General features: G+C 45.1%; 4 protein-coding genes across 4 annotated transcripts; 2 read left to right on the top strand and 2 right to left on the bottom strand.

Moving 5' to 3' along the window:
• Positions 1-836: 836 nt before the first annotated feature.
• Positions 837-2,301, top strand: PGRI_093180 (NADPH oxidase family protein; the record flags this gene model as incomplete). Its single annotated transcript, XM_040797031.1, has 5 exons — positions 837-902; positions 954-1,644; positions 1,697-1,758; positions 1,811-1,976; positions 2,030-2,301. The coding sequence occupies 5 exons, from the start codon at positions 837-839 to the stop codon at positions 2,299-2,301; spliced, it is 1,257 nt and encodes a 418-aa protein (XP_040649842.1).
• Positions 2,302-2,619: 318 nt separating this feature from the next.
• PGRI_093170 (ankyrin repeat domain-containing protein) lies at positions 2,620-3,533 on the bottom strand (the record flags this gene model as incomplete). Its single annotated transcript, XM_040797030.1, has 2 exons — positions 2,620-3,112; positions 3,172-3,533. 2 exons carry the CDS (start codon positions 3,531-3,533, stop codon positions 2,620-2,622), a joined length of 855 nt encoding a protein of 284 aa, XP_040649841.1.
• Positions 3,534-9,356: 5,823 nt separating this feature from the next.
• On the top strand, positions 9,357-10,162 carry PGRI_093160 (uncharacterized protein; the record flags this gene model as incomplete). The annotated part of the gene is made up of 3 exons (XM_040797029.1): positions 9,357-9,404; positions 9,454-10,054; positions 10,128-10,162. The coding sequence occupies 3 exons, from the start codon at positions 9,357-9,359 to the stop codon at positions 10,160-10,162; spliced, it is 684 nt and encodes a 227-aa protein (XP_040649840.1).
• Positions 10,163-14,489: 4,327 nt separating this feature from the next.
• Positions 14,490-19,573, bottom strand: PGRI_093150 (Male sterility, NAD-binding; the record flags this gene model as incomplete). Its single annotated transcript, XM_040797028.1, has 5 exons — positions 14,490-14,767; positions 14,816-15,056; positions 15,119-15,883; positions 16,035-16,243; positions 17,020-19,573. The coding sequence occupies 5 exons, from the start codon at positions 19,571-19,573 to the stop codon at positions 14,490-14,492; spliced, it is 4,047 nt and encodes a 1,348-aa protein (XP_040649839.1).
• Positions 19,574-19,679: the final 106 nt, after the last annotated feature.

The following is a 19,679-nucleotide window of genomic DNA, read 5'->3' as shown; positions in this document are numbered from 1 at the left end:
TAAACCCGGAATATCATCATGCGTTTTGAATATCCAATGTTTATCGGATTCATCAACCAACACCACTATTGCTCTCATTCGACACAGAGCGCAGAGCTGACGAATCTTTCTAAAGCATGTTTTTCGGCGGCGGCTTTCACCGGAGCGATCCGTAAGTTGCGGCATTGTGTAGAGTAGACTTGATAAAATCAAAAGTCTCCAGTGGCGATTTGTACATTATATACTTTGGGTGTCTTCTAAAAATAACTATTCTTTGTCGTATCGCCCACGGGTGACGTACATACTTGGCTATTTTTGGTTGATGGTCCACCAATCTGCACGCTCGCACATCTATAAGAATCCCAATACCAATTTCTGCAACTAGACAAGACATTGCTCACACCTTCAGATAATTGTCTTACAGAATGTGGATCACTGATCCCTCCACTCTGTATGCTATCATAATTGGGGGGTTATTGCTCTTGCTCTTCTTATGGACCAATACAAGTCGCGCCTTTAACTTTGTGCGAACTTCGCTAGCCGTCCCAACGCAATGGGTAACCGTGATCATCTTGAAGTATCTCGTCTATCCGCCCATTCTAAGAAGACGATCAAGAGCCTGGCTACTCTTACAGCTTATTTATTGGCCTGGTAATATCGTCAGCACGATTATACAAACGCATAACCTCACTGATATCAGAATTCGGTCAGGGTATATGGCCGTTATAAACTTGTTCCCCCTTCTTATGAGTGACCGATTGAATTTTCTCGCCGACATCTTTGGATTTTCAATTCAAACATTCAGGAGTATACATGGAACGTTGGGAATAATGTCCACTCTGCAAGTCGCTCTTCACATGTCCGTTGCAATACACCAAGCTGGGTGGCACCTAAAGCGGAATCTGCAAATTTATGGGCTACTGGTAAGAAGATTCAATTCATCTTTCTAAATCGTACTGATATCCACTATAAAGGCATTTTCCGGCATTGCACTTGCTATAATCACACATCTTCTTCGCAGATTTGCGATAGAGACTCTATCTAAAGTTCACGGAATTGCTGCCGTTCTTGTTGGCGTAACTGTTTTGTGCCACCTGATACAATCTAAGAACTTCCCACAATTAGGAGTTCTGGTTTCTAGCGTCGCTATTCTTCTCCTCTTTGTACTCCGGTGGGTATTGCTTCTCATTCGGAATGTCAAGTACGGGAAAGTCGCATCTCGTGCAGTCATCATTCGGATTAAACATGCTGGTGCCGTTCGAGTCGTGATCCCAATCAACCGACCATTCCGGGTTCAACCTGGAATGATCGTATACATATGGATGCCTGGTGTCAGCTTGCGCTCTGCTATCCAGACATATTCCTTCCCGATATCTTGGTGGGACAACGATATAAATGGAAACGCCACAAGTATCACGCTGCTGGCGCGTAAGGAAATGGGCCTCGCGCAAAGTCTGATGGATCATCCGAGAAGCGAGTTCTTGACTTGGTTGGATGGACCGTACGGTCGTCCAGAGGGAATCGCAGGTTATAACCGGGTTCTTTTCATTGGCACTGGCATTGGAATTGCTTCATTGCTATCCTATATTAGGCTCTCAGTGGAGAGTAATATTTATCACCACACAAATTGCGATATATTCATTGTGTGGGAGGTTGATGATGAGTGTAAGTTATCCCCCGATATTTGAACTTTTTTCAGATTCTTACGAAAGATAAGCAAACCTCGACTGGATATACGACTGGATGGATGAGCTTCTTCGGAAGGACAATGGGGCTTATGTATGTCGAAACCATGATAGTTTGACATTGATCTGTGCTAACAACACACTAGAAGCTTCGTTTCGCGCTACATATACCATCCGCCCGACCTGCTCAGGACACTCACGAAATGTGGAATAGCAAGCACGGGAGAATTTTCAGGCTCCATTCCGCTGTGAATGCGAAGGATGCTATCCCTAATGACTTTTTTAAAGATAAAAGAAAGGGGTTGATTGCTGGTCAGTGGAAAGCCTCCCTTTTTGAGGTTTGAAATTGATGTTTGCCACTTCAGTCTGCGCAGAAGGAAGTATCGTCACAGAACTTTCTGGGCTCGTAGCCCATGAAATGACAGGATTGGTGAACATTGTCGATCTTCAATTCCCATCAGCCAGCATTGAAGGAGGCTGTACTCAAGCTTCACCTCCTGTAAAGTTTTATTCTACAGAGAATGGTGGTCAGGTGCACAGCGGTATAGATCCTCCAACGACTCACACCTGGACAGAGGATTCGTACACGGAATACAGTGGAAGCCGACCTACACGTGAAAATGGGAAATACAGTTAACTTGAGGCCCTGGTGGCCGAGATTGTTTTGAGATGACGTGGAGGGGTGCAAGCACTGAAAGAAAGGCACTGGGCCGTTTACCGACGTGTGTGGTCGTCGACATCGAGCTATATGCCTTTAACGACTGACTAAAAGGCCTCCTATTTGGGGTGGACAGGATGGCACAGAATTACAACGTGTATGGCATTTTCATGTGAAATACGAGGTCTATTCTTGGAAATTGAGATCAACGACTATACCAAATACAAATTAGCTTGTCCCGAGCTAGAAACGTCCAATTCCAACGTGTGATCAATGTTTGCTTAAAGGAAAAACGTATCACAAAGATGCGTGTAACGTGCTGCTCTTCTGAATCTCTTGCATAATCACTCTTTTGGTGTCTTCACCTGCAGATTGCATGACTGTTTGGCCCCTGTAGTTTTCAATGTTCACGTTTGCTCCTTTGTGAATCAGATAACGAATAACGTCATGTCTTTTGAGAGCCACTGCCGTGTGTAGGGGAGTTTCCCTCATAAAGGGAAACATGTTCCAAGAATATTGATGGTCTTGGTACATAAGGGAATCAAGAGAAGCACCCCGATCAATGAGGATTTCAACAACTTGGAGGGTGTCGGACTCTCTATAAATCGCATTATGCACAAGCTGGCCTATTCTGACATCACCACCACGGCGTAGGAGAAGATCAATGATTGGCAAATCGGCATATTTGACGGCATAGGAGAGCGGGGTAATATCGATATGACATCGCGTATTCGGATCTGCGCCACGATCAAGGAGCCATGTTGTCATATCCAGGTCCTCGAGAGCGTTGCTAAAATGAAACAAATTTTATTTAGCAGGGAACTTTTGGAAGAAGACAGGTTTTCTCACGCAAGAATGGGGGGGTCCATGCCACCCATTGGCGCGTTAATATCCCAGCCGTTATCGAAGAATGCTGTCAGGATATCTTTCGCCTTTCCCCTGACAGCTTCGAGTACATAGAATGACGATATAGGTATATTACATCGGAGTAGCTCCTTCACGAGATATACCTTGTTTGACCTGATAGCATCAATCATAACCTCGTAGAAATGACGGATATCACAACCATCACGGACACTGCGATCAAGAAATTCTCGCAACTGTTGCTCGCTAAGCTCGGGTACCTGGTAAACTAACAAAAGGGTATTTGCTGGGATCGAAGGGGGGGTTCCCAACCGACTGATGTTTCCAGGGGTTTGATGAGCAGACATGGTCGAATACTTGGGTGCAGGGAGTGAGTAGCCTTTGAAGAGCGATATAACAGAGAATGGACTGGTTGACGAAGGGGGTGGAAGCATTCCACTCGCTCTGCACACCGCCTTCCTCTTGCCACCTGCCAAGCCTCACACTTAGGACCCATAAACTCCGCACAAATTGCGACGATCGGCCACGCAATATTTCATTGGATACTGACCATATCCGCTAATTTTATTTAGTAGTATGACACTCGAATGAAGTTATTTAGTTTCATATAGGTAAAAATCTATTTGCATCTCATTTGTTTGGGTTGGCATATCATATATTCACGTGACGATCCTCCACCAGGATCTTTGGCTTCACATAATCACGCTTTTTAATCACAATTACTGTCCCCTTCCCCACAATTGTAGAGTTTCCGGGCACCTCGTAGGAAATTATTTTAGTGGTCAGCCCAAGTCCTATTAGACTCATTTGCATGATATCGAGCTGGCTTGGCAGTGCAACTTGTCCTCGGAACACTGCACATATAACGATCGTTTCGGCAGAAGGAAAAAATTGTCGTTTATCCCGATATAGCGTGCCGACCTGGTTCATCATAAGTTGGACATTGGCATCACCACTTGTTGGGTTAATTGTTGCTTGTGGTTGTGGAGGAATGTGTGCGAGTATTGCACCATACGCAGATGCAATGACCACGACAGAGCATGACCCAAGATCTTTGGTCCCAATAGCGTCTTTTTCTCGGAAATCAAGGAACTGGGCTTGACCCATTGCGACATTCTTAACAGCTCCAGCGGTATCCCATAATTCAAAATGTCCGGGGTTGGATCTGGACATATTGAATCGAGACTGGGTTCAGCAGAATTGGGGCGAAAATGGAGCTGCGCGTGACTTATTAGATCTCTCACGGTTGGACCGAATTGCAGATTGGAATATTGGAGTTCGTACAAAGCAAATCCCTCCCCCCCTCTTTATTTCTCTTTATACGCTAGTTGTTTGTTGGGTGGTGGTTTATTCGAGATGTTAAGCATCTACCGCTTTCGTGTTATGATGAAAAAGTTTTCGCAAAGAGCGTGGCACATCTCACTCCTATAAATACAGGGGAATCAACAGCGCGGCGCAAGCCAAGTGTCCGTGCATACGTAGTGATAGGTTCTAATTGCTCGCTGTTAAAGGCACTGGTCTCGCGCTAATGCTTGACCCGGGCGAGCGGAGACTGTGGGTATAAAGATCACACTATTTTTAAGCGCTCGTACAATCTACCCGTAAAAGGGCCCTATATGTCACATTTTGGAACCACGTATAGCTAAAACTAATACTGTAGCTGAGCTTGCTTAGTAGTACAATATTGTCAGTTGTATGAACTATGAAGATGGAAGAAAGGGTAGAACTATCTGGTATATGTGGAAGGAATGATATATGACAGAGAGAATTCATTAGTCTGGGTCGACTTAGACATTTTGGGCGCTTCCGACCGAGCTGACCGCGAGTAGGAAAACAATAATACGCGAATATATAAGAGGCTCAATTTATAGCGGAGTTATATAAAACAATAGGTAGAAAAGAGTCTTTATAGATAGTAGGTATAGGGATAAAGATATAGCTATCTTATATCTCTAAAGATTAGGTGCAATTTCTACCTATTCTTAATATAAGGTTATCTTTTATAAGAAGAGGTAATACCTACCTCGAGCTTGGATGTAAATTATATTTTACGCAAATCCCGGATTTAGGTACCCGAGGGTGCTAAGCTTATTGTGCCTCTAATTGGTATATATATCATTTTAAAGGTTATTAAATGTTCTATTGGTATCAAATCCTGTGTACCGTGAGAATAGATAAGGGCTTAGTCCCTTATGGATATTCCTGCGCTATTTGCGACCAATATAGGTGCCCCCGGGTACTTAAGAGAGTGCAGAAATGCTTTTTTTCCGAAGGGCTCTACCCGGATACCACCTTAAGCAATACCTATCTCCTATCTAGACAGAGACTACGGTATATACCGACCTATCTAAGAATTGTTAGAGGACTACTACTATCTATAGGAGAAAGCAGAAGAATAATCATAATGGATTAGAAGTGAGAGAAGTAGGGTTTATATACCCTACTAAAACCATCTGAACAAAGGCTCAATCTGTCAAACAATCAATCTAGCAAAGAAGCAATCTAGCAGTTAAGGAAACATAAAATGTATGTATAGGAGGTAGTCTAGCAAGAATCCTGGGCAAATCTATGCCTTACAAGTAATTAAGCTTAAGTAGTTGAGAGAAGAAAGACATAAAATCACGTCGTACGTACAAGTTTAATAAGCTTCAATAACACAAAGTTAATCTGGCAGTTTGTTGCGTATCATCTGTATAAAGAGCTCTTTGGTTATTAGGCCTCGAAAAAAGACTCGAGCTCTTATATCCAATAGCCATCGGTTAGACCTATACTATTGCGAGACTAAAATCGCCACATTATCCCTATACGCGAATAAGCTTTCGATATCCTTTACTACGATAGTTATGGGAACCTAATTATTAGCACGCGACCAGCCACTAGGGTCTTCGTGAATTCCTTCCCGGATATCAAATAGTCCTAAACGTTGCAGAAACCTAGGCCGGTTAAAATTCTATCTTAAGGAGTTCTATATCCACAAAAGCAGCTCAATAATATAAACTAGTCTTAAATACTAAAAAATGTCCCTTACAAAAAATCCCTAATTGTCGACTTCCCTCTCGTTAACTTGAAGATATCTGCTTAATATATCTTCATCTTGGCCTTCTAGCCAATCTAGAATACTAGATAACTGGAATGCTTTCCGTCCGAGGAAACCCTACACAAAATCCACCACTTCGATAATGTTAATTTTATCTGATACGGACCTCGTAGGATTGTTATCCTATATATCCTAGGTGCGCTCGAATGTCTTATCGAATTCCCGCGCATTCGGAAAGACTTAGGTTCTGACTAGCTAGAGCGATTCTACTGAATTCCAATATATTATTACGGCTTTGTATAATCTTTGATAGGACTGTTACCTCTGTTTTATGCTTATTTCCTTAACACTAGCGCTAATAGGACTAGATAGAGGCGGAAGAGCCGATTCGCTAGCTATTTCGTCATTTATCTTATCCGCAAGGACCTCTGAGGGAAAAGCGGAACTAAGGTAGGCTTTGTTGATAGCGGAGTCGCAATAAAGGCTATATAGAATATATATCCCGTGCCACCTGCAGACTATATCCTAGATAATCTTAGCGGGGACATTATCGCCGCTGCCAGACGGGTTTAGGAACCTAGAAGCTAGCGACTGGCGATATATAGGATTTTGCGGAATAGGCAATAACTTATAAAAGTCGTAAGAAAATTGCCCGTACAAATTCACTCGTTGACTTAGCTCACAGTCATATTCGTGATAGGAAGCCCGTGCCTGTTATCTTGTCAACTTACTACTAGAATAAACTCGATCTATACAACGTATAATAATAGATCTGAATATCTTCAATCGGACGCTTATTGGGTCGAAAACGTAATAAAGATACTTGCAATATCTCGCGAAATATAACGTATCGTCGATATCATTAAGTGATTCGAATACCTAGATAATAATTTTAGCTAGGAGATTCACAATATAGTTTATATTGCCAACTCGAAAGGACGACTGTAATAAGAATTAAGAAGAAGAGTACGATTTTCAGGAAGTTCAATATGCTAGTCTCCTCTGTAGAAAGTAGGCAGCCGCAGTAGCCCTACCGCCTCGGGGGCTCTATATCACAAAGTCAAATGAAAAAGATTGGCTTTACCCTAGACCGGTAGATATTGACAAAGTACCCTGCCATAAAAATTGACTGTGCTCCTAGTTAGTGTGATCAATTGGCGGAGATAGGCTGTAGGCGAATGTATGAAGTGGGGAACAGAGCTGCTTTCTGATTGGTCGTGTTTCGGTTAATCAACGGATCGTTGGATCTGGTCCATTACAGACGGCGATCTCGTGGAGTCCGAAAATTACTATCGACTTAGTACTGCTTTTTCCCAGGTGAAATTTATAACTAATGTCCGCTGTTGGTAAGCTAACTGTCGATCTGGTGATTTAGAGTTTAGAGAAGGTTGTACTTCGGGCTTGAAGGTTTGATAAGCGGGGTTTTCGGTGGAAGCAATGTGTCGGACAGAATATGGGGCATAATACCGCTAGACCAAAAATGCACTATAGGCGACATTCTTAGTCTATACGGCTATCTCTCGTTCTGACAAATGACCATGATGTACTTTGATTTCTTTCGCCTCCGGCGGCACAGGCTTTCTGTGCACAGTAAGGCCATACCAATTAGGATCGCTCAAAAACCCAATTTTGCGATAGGTCCTCCGGCGGCAACCTTGACTGACAAAAGCAAATTAGCGCCCAACATAGGCCTGTGATACGGACTTTTGTACAAATTTAGATCGACTCCGGATCACCACTCTAGGCACGTGCTAATGGCGCCTGAGCCAAACTTCCGAGCACCTATTTCGAAATATTCTCAAAAGATCAATTTCAACTTCAATTTTGATCTTTAAATCCATTTCTGTATGAGGCTAGCTTCACCTAATTTCCCCCCAGCGTCCCTAGACCCCTGCCTCTAGACAAACTAGACAATCTAATGGTTTCAAATACAGGATCAGAGGCTGTGGCAAAAGATGAGGGGACTTGTAGTACTTTATCCCTCGTAAATATTATTTCAAGGCATCTCGCTTCCTGCTGCCTAAGGATCCATGAAAATTCTCGGCCAAACTCTTATTAAAACGATGATGTAACCTCCAACGGGACCCATGAAACTTCTTGTACTTTTGGATGTCCCAAAGTACAATATCCCTACTGGGTCAGGGGTGTCTGCATGAGTAACCAATCATGTGACAGTAATATCAGCCTCCGCGCGGCCGAGAAAAATGGCCCCCACACGTATGCAAGAATATCACAACCCCGCAGTTTGCACTATGTGAATTTGGAATCACTAACGTGCCTCACGCTAGGGGTACCGGCATGGTCGGACCGTCATGTGGCCGGTTCGAGGATAACGAACGGTCTTTGGCCTATCGCAAGGCTTTTTGCCTTCTGTTGCCGACCGCCGCCCGGTAGACTTGAAGCGTCGGAGGTGATAGCACGGATCTCTAGAGCATTAGGAGGCTAGGGGGATGTTTTGCTTCGGTGAACAGGGATAAGTGGAAACTGTTGGTTGCTGATACCGTATATCTTTGATTTCTGGTTGTTGGCGCGAGTTATTCTTTTCCCAACTTATCTATAAGCCAATTAGCGTCCATAGGTATTCCAAACTTCGCGGCCTTCGCTCATAGGCCATCACGGCAAGTTCGCGATCGACGGTCTAACTACCCACCAGGGTTAAAACCCAAGAGCCATCCTTATCCTAGTCCGGACCACAAGGTCTTGCTTGCGGCTTCCTAATTCCTATGGGCGGTACTGGACACGGCGCGAGGTCTCGCACACACATGGCTTTTGGAGTACGGTGACTCTCCCTTTCGGTTTTGGAGACCCACCCTTGTCCCGATATCTCGAAGAAAGTTTGGTTTGGGCCTGGCCAACGAGTCATGCGTTTGTGATAGGGCGACATTAGCTCGTGGCGCAACCTTTGCGATGATCCAGGATAAATGCAGAAGACTTGAATGGGAAATTCGTCGGGCTGATTAGCGCTGTCATGTGCCAGACTCTAATCACGCCCCAGATGAGTTCCACAGAGATCCATTACCAACTCCAACTCGATTCCCGATCATTGAATATAGTCACTTGTTTCGGCTCTGCATAGTGAGAACGTCTTCCAGCATATTCCAGATTTATCTCGATCTCCTGTTGGCCTGCCAATATGCTCCATGCCTTGCCACTGGAAATATTGTCCATGATTTTGGAATACGTTTGTGCCTGTATAGCTCGACTTCATGACACTAGGCTAACTTACTTAGTGCTACAGAAAGGAAGATCTGAAAAACCTTTGCTTAGCCTCAAAAGCCTTGCACTCGGCGACTATACCACGACTTTACCGATCAATCATTCTTCTTTCGAGAAACGAGGATAATCTGAGTGACTTGAACGTTGGACCTCTTTTGGAGCGGGGTTCTCGATATCTTAAATTTACAAGGGAGATTATTCTGATCGCGGAGTTTCGTCAATTGCTTCGCCATCGCTGTCATGACCATGACTCTGATGACTCTGATGACTCTGATGACTCCGATGATTCTGATGATGGCTCCGATGTCGAATATGACTCCCCCAGCGACGAAAATGACTTAGAATATCGAGACTCCCCTCAAAGGCTTACTGTTGGTGAAGATGCAAACGGAAGTACACTTTATGACGAGGACCAGGAGAATCAGCCAGGCGACAAATCTCATCTAACAGAGCGGCCCAACGATCGCTCTGATGTCTCTTTGGTCGATCATCCTCATGTTGACTCTCCTGAGGGACGCTCGGATGGCTTCACGTGGCAGGAATGGCCGCCACATGAGCAGTTTATGCAGATTTTAGAGTCAAGAATCCAGCAACTTCTGGATTTGATTCCAGAAGGTAGGTTGGAAAGGTTCAGGTACGAGTTCCTTAATTGCAACTAAGCTCATGCGATCCTAATACCAAGCAATAGCTGGAATCTCGGTACCTGTGTTCCCGGAGCCGTAATCGAATACCTCAGCACGAAACAGCCACAAATCGCTCATCTAGAGGTCATCACCGACACGACTTGTCTAGGCCTAGATTATTTAAATATATACGATTTGTACGGACTCAAGAGACTTCGGCGCCTTCGCTTGGTTACGTCTACCTTTTTTCAGGACCCGGAATACTCCCTTGGAGAATTATTCCAAAACAATGCTTCGGCATTAGAGGAAATCGAGATTGACGAAGTTGGCCATGGAGGACTGCGAAGCAGAGTTCCGGGACAAAACAAACTGCTTCATCAAATGCTGGCGCTTCCTCCAGGGAAAATGCAACAATTGTTTCCGTCACTGAAGAATTTAACTCTGAGCGCGGTTTCCTTAGAAAATGGCTGTGATATCATGCCATCCGTTTTCTCTTTGAATTGCCTGCATTCGCTAGCTTTGAGAAACTGTGAAGAATCAGCTGGCTTACTCAAAGCGCTCGGATCAGACGACGTGTTGCCACACTCAATGAGACTCAAGTCCTTTGAATATCTTGATAATGGCATGTCGGTAGAGTCCGGGGGCATGGAATCTATTGCAAACTTTCTCATATCTTTCGAAGGGCTCCAAGATTTGTTCCTGTCATTCCTTGGCGTCTTTGAAAACAGTCTCCTAAGTTCAATATCTAATCACAAATCTTCGTTGAGACGGCTTCTGTGTCATGCCCCACAGATAACCCCTCGGCGAAATCCAACCCAGCGACCATTGAGGTTCCAATCCCCCTTGTTTACCCAACTCTTAAGAGAAACACCGAATCTCATTTGTTTGGGGCTTTGCTATTCTCCGGAAGACCTGGTAAGCATGGATTACTCATTTTGCATTTTGGTAAAAAAAGCTTTCTACTAACATGAACAAGCGCGCTCTTCTTTCTCTTCCGAGAACCTGCCCCCACCTCCGACTTCTGCATGTTAGAGCCTTCGGGTGGCTAGCATTTGAAGGGTATCGTGAAGGATTAGACGATCAATCGGAGTCTAAATTCTCTGCTATGCTTCCGGAGATACATGAACTTGCGAGTTGGGCTTTTGGGCCAGAGGGGTTACCAAATCTACAAGTTCTTGCTTATGGAGACTTTTCTTATCGAGGGCGTAGGCCACATCTTGTGCTCTGCAGATTTAAATCACTAGATGACGTGGATATACAAAAATCGGCTGCTGGGCTATCTGACCTAGCATACAGAGAGGTCACAAAGGAAGATGTCTCGGAACAAGAGATTTTGTACACAAATGCTCATTTCTTAGAAGCCTGCCCTGAGGATCCTTTGTTATATAAGCAGAATCGCCCGTTCTGATTGAAAATTCCATATTCTGGTTCCTCAATTTCACCAGGAGAAATTAGTTGGAAGTATCTATCGCTTCCTGGCAGTTTCCAGACCATACGTAATAACTGGCGTGGATGCGGTAGACTATTTACAACAACCTACGTATTTCGTTCATGTCCTGGATTATTACTTGCTTATTCCTAGAAGATTTCGATCCCATGATGTTAGACGAATAGGATGTTTACAGTTCGAATTTTCCTTGAATTCAACATCAGTTAGCGTGGCTGCAGGCGAATGTATGTAGTGAGGTACAGAGGATTGATTGCCGTTTAGTGTGGAAAGCCCCTATCTATTGGTGCTGAAATTGATTCCACTTTAGTTTGTGCAGAAGGAAATATCAGTACAGAGCTTTATAGGCTCGTAGCCAATGAAATGACAGGCTTAGTTAACATTGTCGATCTTCAATTCCCGTCCACCAGGATTGAAGGAGTTTAGTCTTTAACTCCTAGGAAGTTTTACTCCACGGAGAATGGCGGTCTATTGCAGGAAAGTAATACAGAAGATAGTAGCCGACTATAATCATCCTGTTATTTAGTATTAACTAGGGCTTTGTTTGAACACGTGATCTCCGAAATCTCATAGCCGAATCATTTGACCATACTTCCCTACCTATGGGTCTCGTCAATCTACGTATTCAACATCCTATCCTAGGAGACGAACACTCGGATGTAGTTGGCAACGCTAGAGTAACATTTTACCATTCTGGTGTAAAAACCTTTGTCTGAAATACAAAACACAGCCCGATTACCATCTATGCAAGTACTTGGTTTTTTCTGGGTTCCATTGTTTTTTTTAGAGTCCACATGTTATCCATGGGGATCCCAGCTAAGCGTAATTTCAAGACTTTTCTACCAAAATCCAACAACTCTCAGAAAAAGGAGCGTCTTTGCAAGCACAGTCGACCCTGCCGATAACAGCTCCTAGCAGACGTATTTTCATTTACCATTTAAGGTTTATATGCCTATTTGAGTATAGTATCCATGTGCTTGTGGCTATCTGTACGTTGTCGACAAAGTCTGCACTCTCTATCCTCCATCAGCGTTTCAACCGTGGGGGAGGCGAGCCCTGTGAGGGTGTTGGCTAACGATATTCGCATCATTTCGGACGAACACAATGTTACTCTATCCTTTAAGACAATGACCCCTCTGAAGGCTGCCAGACAGTGTCGTACATCTGTGTATATGCATCGATTCCCATAATTCAAGCTAGACAGGTGTCCTGCAGCAAGGACGTCATATTGACCAGCTTTTGCCCTCTGAGAGTGAGCCTAGGCCTAGAATTCTCGCCTTAACCCCGTGGCTGAAGATGGCGACATAGGACAACAATCTCCAGTTGGAGATAGGACCAATGTGCCAATCGTCTCCATTTTTGAGGCCCCATTCTCGGGACTACCCCACACTTGACTAGCCTACTTGTCTAATTGACTCATAACATTATGTCAACTGCGTGCACCATTTCGAGAGTACCGCATATCTGCACCTACCCATATGCGGTACAACACTGTGGCCTAGCCATACACCGTTAGCCCAATTATCCTTTAGGGTGACGTCAGCGTTGTGAGTTCTCTGGCATATAAAGGGCCTCCCCTAGCCGGTGTTATGCTACGGTTTTCTCTTCCCCTCTCATCCGGCCAAGTCATATCAGTGGTACTTCCCCTGCTGGCACTATGGCAAGCTATTCCAACACGATTATTATACCTGATGACGAGGAATCGCCAAACCTTGAGCCAACTATGTCGCGTCCTCAAAGGTACCCTCGGCGTGATTATAGATACCAAGAGTTTGAGAGCATGCTCGGTGAAGCAATTGATGATGCACCCATTATTCCGTCATCACGCAAGCGCAAAAGAACTGAAACAGAGTCGTCTATTTTGGTACCAGTCCCTCACAAGGCTCTCCTTTTCCCTTACTAACAATAGACCAGGACAATGTTTTCAAGAATGTCCGAAATGCAGTTGACGATGAAATCCAACGGTTACGAGACCAAAACCGGGCGCTCCAGGAGGAACTTCGCCAAGAAAGAGAGGAGCGCCAAAAAGTGGAGGAGGAAGTTCACCGGGGGAGGGAGGAGTGCCAAAAGATGGAAGACCAACTTTCCCGAGAAAGGGACAGGCTTGTTTTAGAATGCAAGATCTGCTATATCCAGCCAGATATCTGGAGGACTCTTTTATGTGGGCACTTGTTTTGTAATTCATGCGCAGGAAATCTTGACACATCGAAGGTGTGTCCTATCTGTAGAACACGTATCACAGGATATGTGGGATGCCGTCCATTTTCAGGGTAAAGCACGGGCGTCATGTTATAGGCCCAGTTCAAATTCGCAAGTTTTAAAAATCAAGCTTCACCTAATCAGCTAATTAGGGTTTTGAGTCCTATCGAATATGGTAGTAAGATGGAGAGAGTATGGTCTTGTCTAGGAAGGTATCTTTCTGTAGGGAGGGGGTGATCATTCTTATACCTTATCGGTGCTTTTGGGTTTTTGCTCTAACACATTAGAATCAGTATGTAGGCAGCCCCATCAGTCTTCCAGAGCACCGAAAGGTATGAAGTCAAAAAAGTGCTATCGAAGCTCCCATATATCTTACCGATTGACTTTTCATTTATAGTTGGTACCGAAATCAGCTTCCGCCCCAAGCATTGCTTTTTTATTTTTGGCTCTATTGCCTAAACACTGGTGTAGTAAAATATTTGGCATACTAATATAATAATAGCTCCCTCAACAAACTATCATTTCCAAATCCAGGATATCATATCAAGGCGTACGGATGAACTTCTCTAACAACAATGAAATACTGTGCATAAGACGATCAAATCCAGATGATCTCTGGTATGCCACGCAGTAGTTATAGTAGATGACACGTTCGCCTACACGATTTACACTCTGTTCGGGTAGTGTATTGAATTTTTTACCTACTTAACAGATCAGATCATACACACGAAGACCTAAACCCACCACCAAGAAGAATTTCAATCACACTCCTAACCCCCTATCATTTTTGGGTATACGAGTAAACAGGGAGTTCGATATATCTGTAGCCAGGGCTTCCCTTTTTGTTCTTTTTGTTGCTATTGCCACCCTTCAGTGAAGTAGGGGCTTCTAAGAGCTGCTCCGGCTCTATTGGATCCTCCAAATAATATTCATCTTGGGCAGGTTGCTCTGGTAGATCTTGGCTGGATGATATGGACTGTCCATCGACTGGTTCGGAATCAATAGCATCAACTATAGCCCGATTGTTTTGTGAGCTAGCTTGCAATTCATTGCTCGACTCTATAAACTCCGTTAATATCCGTATGGATGTGGGGTGACTTTTCTTACCAAGGCCTCTGATGCCAACGAATCTCTTGCAAGTATCCGCACCTTTCCTGAGGATCCACAACTTTTTGTTTAATTGTTCCCGTCTGCTTTGGCTCTCCCCAGATTCACCTGCAATTTGTCTGATCAAATCTTTGGACATCTCGAATGCGGTTATGGGTGTAAAGATTGCAGTAATTGAATCCAGAAGCTTTACTTCGATTACTTCAGTGGCAATGTCATCAACGAAACGCTTGAGTGCGACCTATTGTTGGCATTACAGATGTTAATCAGATGAGTAGGAATCAAGCGGTCGGTAACACGTACCTTGTAGTAGGCAAGCATACAGTCAAGTGCTTCCTCAGACGCAAAACGTGTCATGTCCGGTATAGTGGTCTGGACAAGAGAGTTTAAAAGCTCTTGGAGATCGATGGTAGCTGGCATAGGCTCAGAGGTTGAAAGCGTGTCAACTTTAAAGTACGATTGTAGGGCTTTCCGAAAGGATTCTTTTTGCCGATCAGCACGTGTTTTTTGGAGTGTTTCGGTGAAGTAATCATTGTAGGTGATGGGATGACCTCGTTGATGCGGCATAAGAAGGTCTTCGGTTCCCTTCTCCAATTCATATCGTAGATTCTCGAGAGCCGGCAAAATTACCATTTTCAATAAGGCCTTTGCGGTAGCCTCATCTGCCACATGTAAAACTGCGGATTGAAGAAACTCTCTTGCGGCTGTCCAGGCGGCAGTAATATGGCTGTGTGTGATATCTTTCCAGGGGCCGCATTGTTCTTGGAATAGATCCTTAACAATCAAAGGACTGAAGGTACCAGGTAACTCTCGACCTCTGGTCTTCTCGAGAAGGTCTCCAATATGCTGAATGTATTCTTCTCTCTTGAAAACCACCTGACGTTTGGAAACTGAACTGGGATCTTCACTTTCTAGGACACAACGGAAATGGCCAAAATGAGAGATATTATCCGTGAATTTCTGATTCAGATTCTGGATGACGGCTCGGACGCGCTTCTGGCACCCATCATTCGTCTTTGTATCTCCGAACAAGGGTTCGTTGTAAGTACTATCCACAGCTTCCTTGACCTAGAGACTGGAACGCTTGACTGATATGCAAAAGATACGACCGTTGCTTATCTAGTATTGTACGAGGATCACAGCCTTTTTCCGAATCTATATTTATTAATATATGCTATCTAAGACGGAACTCTGCGTCTTTATTCTTAGTAAGCAATACAAATGAAGCCTCGCTTTTAGACCCTGGGACTAGCGTATTAGGTTTAGAGATGACGCCTAATGTCCGGTTACCGGAGGGATCAGCTTCCCGCGCTAAACGGAGGACGATCTGGTTTGCAAAATCGTTCTTAGCGGAGACAATGGCAAGAATAACGCTTCTTGGCTCCCGTATATATAACTGAACCACGTCTTGAACTAGTTGTATATCGGCTACAGATTGTTATCGTGTGTTAATCTAAACGTGTTGGAAGGGGGGAACCAGGGTAAGCTTCCTCTCTGTGCCTCGAATTCAAGGAATAGCCTGACAGGATTTTGAGATATATCGTCTACCGTTGCATAGCGATTTCTTTTTCCATAGAAAGTCCTAGTGGTCTCCACACAGCTTCCCTACTAAGTGAATATGTGTATGATATGCCGAAGGTTGGCGTACGTTTTTAAATGTGCTAAATGGAAATCAAAATCAACCTCGAGGAGGCTCCGGTCCAAGATATCATTTCGGATTTATGTGAGACAGCTTAATTGTGATCAAGTAGTTATGGAACCTTTTATGGTGGTCTTCTTGTACTCTAGGAGACATAAGTTTGATCTTATAAAGATGACTACAATATACTTCTTATTGACGGAGAAAACAGAGACAAGATAACAGAAGTCTGCGTTAGTCATAAATCAAATGAGCCATCTGCGGAGTAGAAAAGAAACGTGGACCCATTTCGCCAAACCAGTGTTCAGACGCGCTTTCATATTAATGCATTTGCAAAGTATATCAGAAGACTGCTACTAGGGTAGGTTTGAAGAGGACTAGAGAAATACTGGTGTATTATCAAGAAATATTGTGCCAGCAACGTGCTGGTGAGTCTCTAGAAGAGAATGCAAATTGATGAAACATATGAAAGAATTGCTACCGCCAAAGATCTTCTTCCATCTTATGAAAGCATTTGAGAGATGGTATGTACCGTCTCAGGATTCCACATTATTAGTCACCCTACTGAAAACATGGTCACTCAATTGAGTGGTCCACCGTTTGGAAAAATATCCAATATCAAACAGATACAGCACGCTCCTGGTAACAGCCGCTAGCAAATCTTCTTGACGACCAGACTCATAATCCAATGACTGGCAGTCACTCAAGTGGGGGACCTGACCGAGTATTTGATCGCTGCGGGCAACCATATGAAGCACAGGGGAAATTTGATGCTGCGACCCTAGTTCTTCAATCCTTGCATAGATCTCGGCTTGCCATTCCTTTACAGGTCTGGCGACCAACGGGTTGGGAAGGGCAGCATTGACTGCTTGCCAGAATTGCCTTGTCGATAATGTGGGTGATCTCAACTTTGACAGACCAGTGTGATCGCTGCTGTATATGGTCTGAGTCACAGCGGTGGCGAGACCGTCGAGGGAGGATATATAAATCAAATTAGAATCCGGCTCCTCAGGGAAACATCCGATAGATACACAGCCGGCAACAACACGCCAGAGGAAGTCGTCCACGTTGGCTATGCCGGATTCAGCATTGCCAATGATAAAGCCAGCCTTGAGGATAAGAGTGTGATAGCTAGCGCGTTGTTCCGACATAGCCGCCTGGAACAACATTCGTTCTGCAGCAAGCTTGGTCCAAACATATCCATTTGACACTTTCAGCGTAAGTGGAAGCACTGATGTATCGAAGTCTGAATGGTCCACATCAACCCATGGAGCTGTGGAGATATAAACGAATTGTTTTAAGGACGGACTACTGCTGGCAAGAGCGAGAAGCTGATAGGTGGAGATCATGTTGACGGCTCGGAGCATATCGTAACTGTGGTAGAAGTTGACCGTTGCACCGCTGTGTATAATGGCATCAATGGATGTGTTCGGTCCACCAGCTCCAGATAGCTCGAGCCATTGTAAATCAGACAAGCCAAGATGAGGCAGTTGCAGGTCACCAAGCCAGTATCTGACACGATCCTCATATTCGTGTTGCCACCATCCTGCAACCGTTGCTGAGCTGATGATACGGAGCCGAGCATGGTCAACAGAAGGCGCTCGTACGAGGACAGTAACCATCCGAACGTGATCATCCTGCAGTAATTGATGAAGCAGCGTCGTACCAAGATAACCTGTGCCGCCAGTCAAGAATATTGCCCGAGGAGGTTGATCTCGGTTGTGAGACTGCGTGATGTCGGGCGAAGGTAGTTGAGAGACGAGAGTATCAATGTCGTTGATCACGTCTTCCAAGGTGGTTGCTGGAGATATTTCAGGGTTAGGACCTGAAAGGAACTTACGCTGGTCGTCGGAAGAGGTAATGTGGCAGACACATTCTGCTACAGTGGGGAAGTCGATGATATTTTTGACAGATAAGGGGACATCCAGACGGCGGCTGATACGCGTCGCGAGCTTCGTCACCATCAAGGAGTGCCCACCAAGATGGAAGAAGTTGTCAGTGACCCCGACATTCACGCCCAACACGTTCGCAAATTCCTGGCACAACGCCACTTCTAGGTCGTTTCGTGGGGCCACATAGACCAATTTGGGCTTGCTTCTCGGCGTGACCTGTGTCATCTTCCCAAGTGCCTTGCGGTCAACCTTCCCATTGGGATTGACTGGTAGTTGCTCCAGCACCACAATCCGGGCCGGCACCATGTACGAGGGGAGCAAGGTCTGGAGGAGGTTTCGCATGCTGTCCTCAATGAGTTGATCTTGTATCCGAGCCGCCACAAAAGCGACCATCTCAAACTCCTCATCATCTTGCTTCATCGCCACCACGGCCACGTCGCGGACCGACTCCTGGCCGAGGATTGCATGCTCCACCTCCGCCAACTCAATCCGGTGGCCGCGGATTTTGATCTGCCGGTCCATGCGCCCGAAGAACTCTATTTGACAATCCTTCGGCCGGCAGCGTGCGCGATCCCCTGTGCGATACGCCCTCACTTCCTGGCCGTCGATGATGACATCTATAAAGCGATCCTTGTCCAATGCCGGGTCAGTGTATCCTCGAGCGAGACCGTCTCCTGTGACAACCAACTCTCCCATCACCCCGGGCGGGACGAGTTGTTGCCGTGGGTCCATGATGTAAGCTCCAGAGTTGCTGACAGCATGTCCGATCGGCACTCCATTCGTGAATTCCTCACATTCAGTGATGTTGTGAATGGTGCTAATAACGGCGTTTTCCGTTGGGCCGTAGGCATTGTAAACGCCACCTGGGACGAGCCTTCGCGCTTCGATTGCGTCGCGGCTATCAAACCGATCCCCGGCAACGTAAAGCACATCAAGTGAGCTGATTGTATCAGGTATATCACCCAGGTATTGCTTCAGCAGTGCGGGTGAAAGCATGGCCACGCGGACCTTCTCCAGACCGAGGATAGAAGCGACCCGTTGACTGTCCAAAATCGTGGCGTAGTCGATACAGACCACAGTGCCGCCGTTCAGCAGCGCCGCATACACCTCCCACGCTGAGACATCAAATGAGATGTTTGAGAGATGAGCCACGGAAGGTGACTGTGGAAGCATACGCACAATATTGCTCCCCTTCACCAGCCGGACGATTCCCCGGTGCTCCACCATGACACCCTTGGGTTTGCCTGTCGATCCTGACGTGAAAACAACATATGCCAGGCCTGTTGCGCCAGGCCGCGTAATTAGGGTTATGGAATCATGTAGGGCTCGCTGG

This window comes from Penicillium griseofulvum, assembly GCF_001561935.1.
Source record: "Penicillium griseofulvum strain PG3 chromosome Unknown contig_14, whole genome shotgun sequence".
Classification (NCBI taxonomy): Eukaryota; Fungi; Ascomycota; class Eurotiomycetes; order Eurotiales; family Aspergillaceae; genus Penicillium; species Penicillium griseofulvum.
This window is presented reverse-complemented; position numbering and strand designations above follow the sequence as displayed.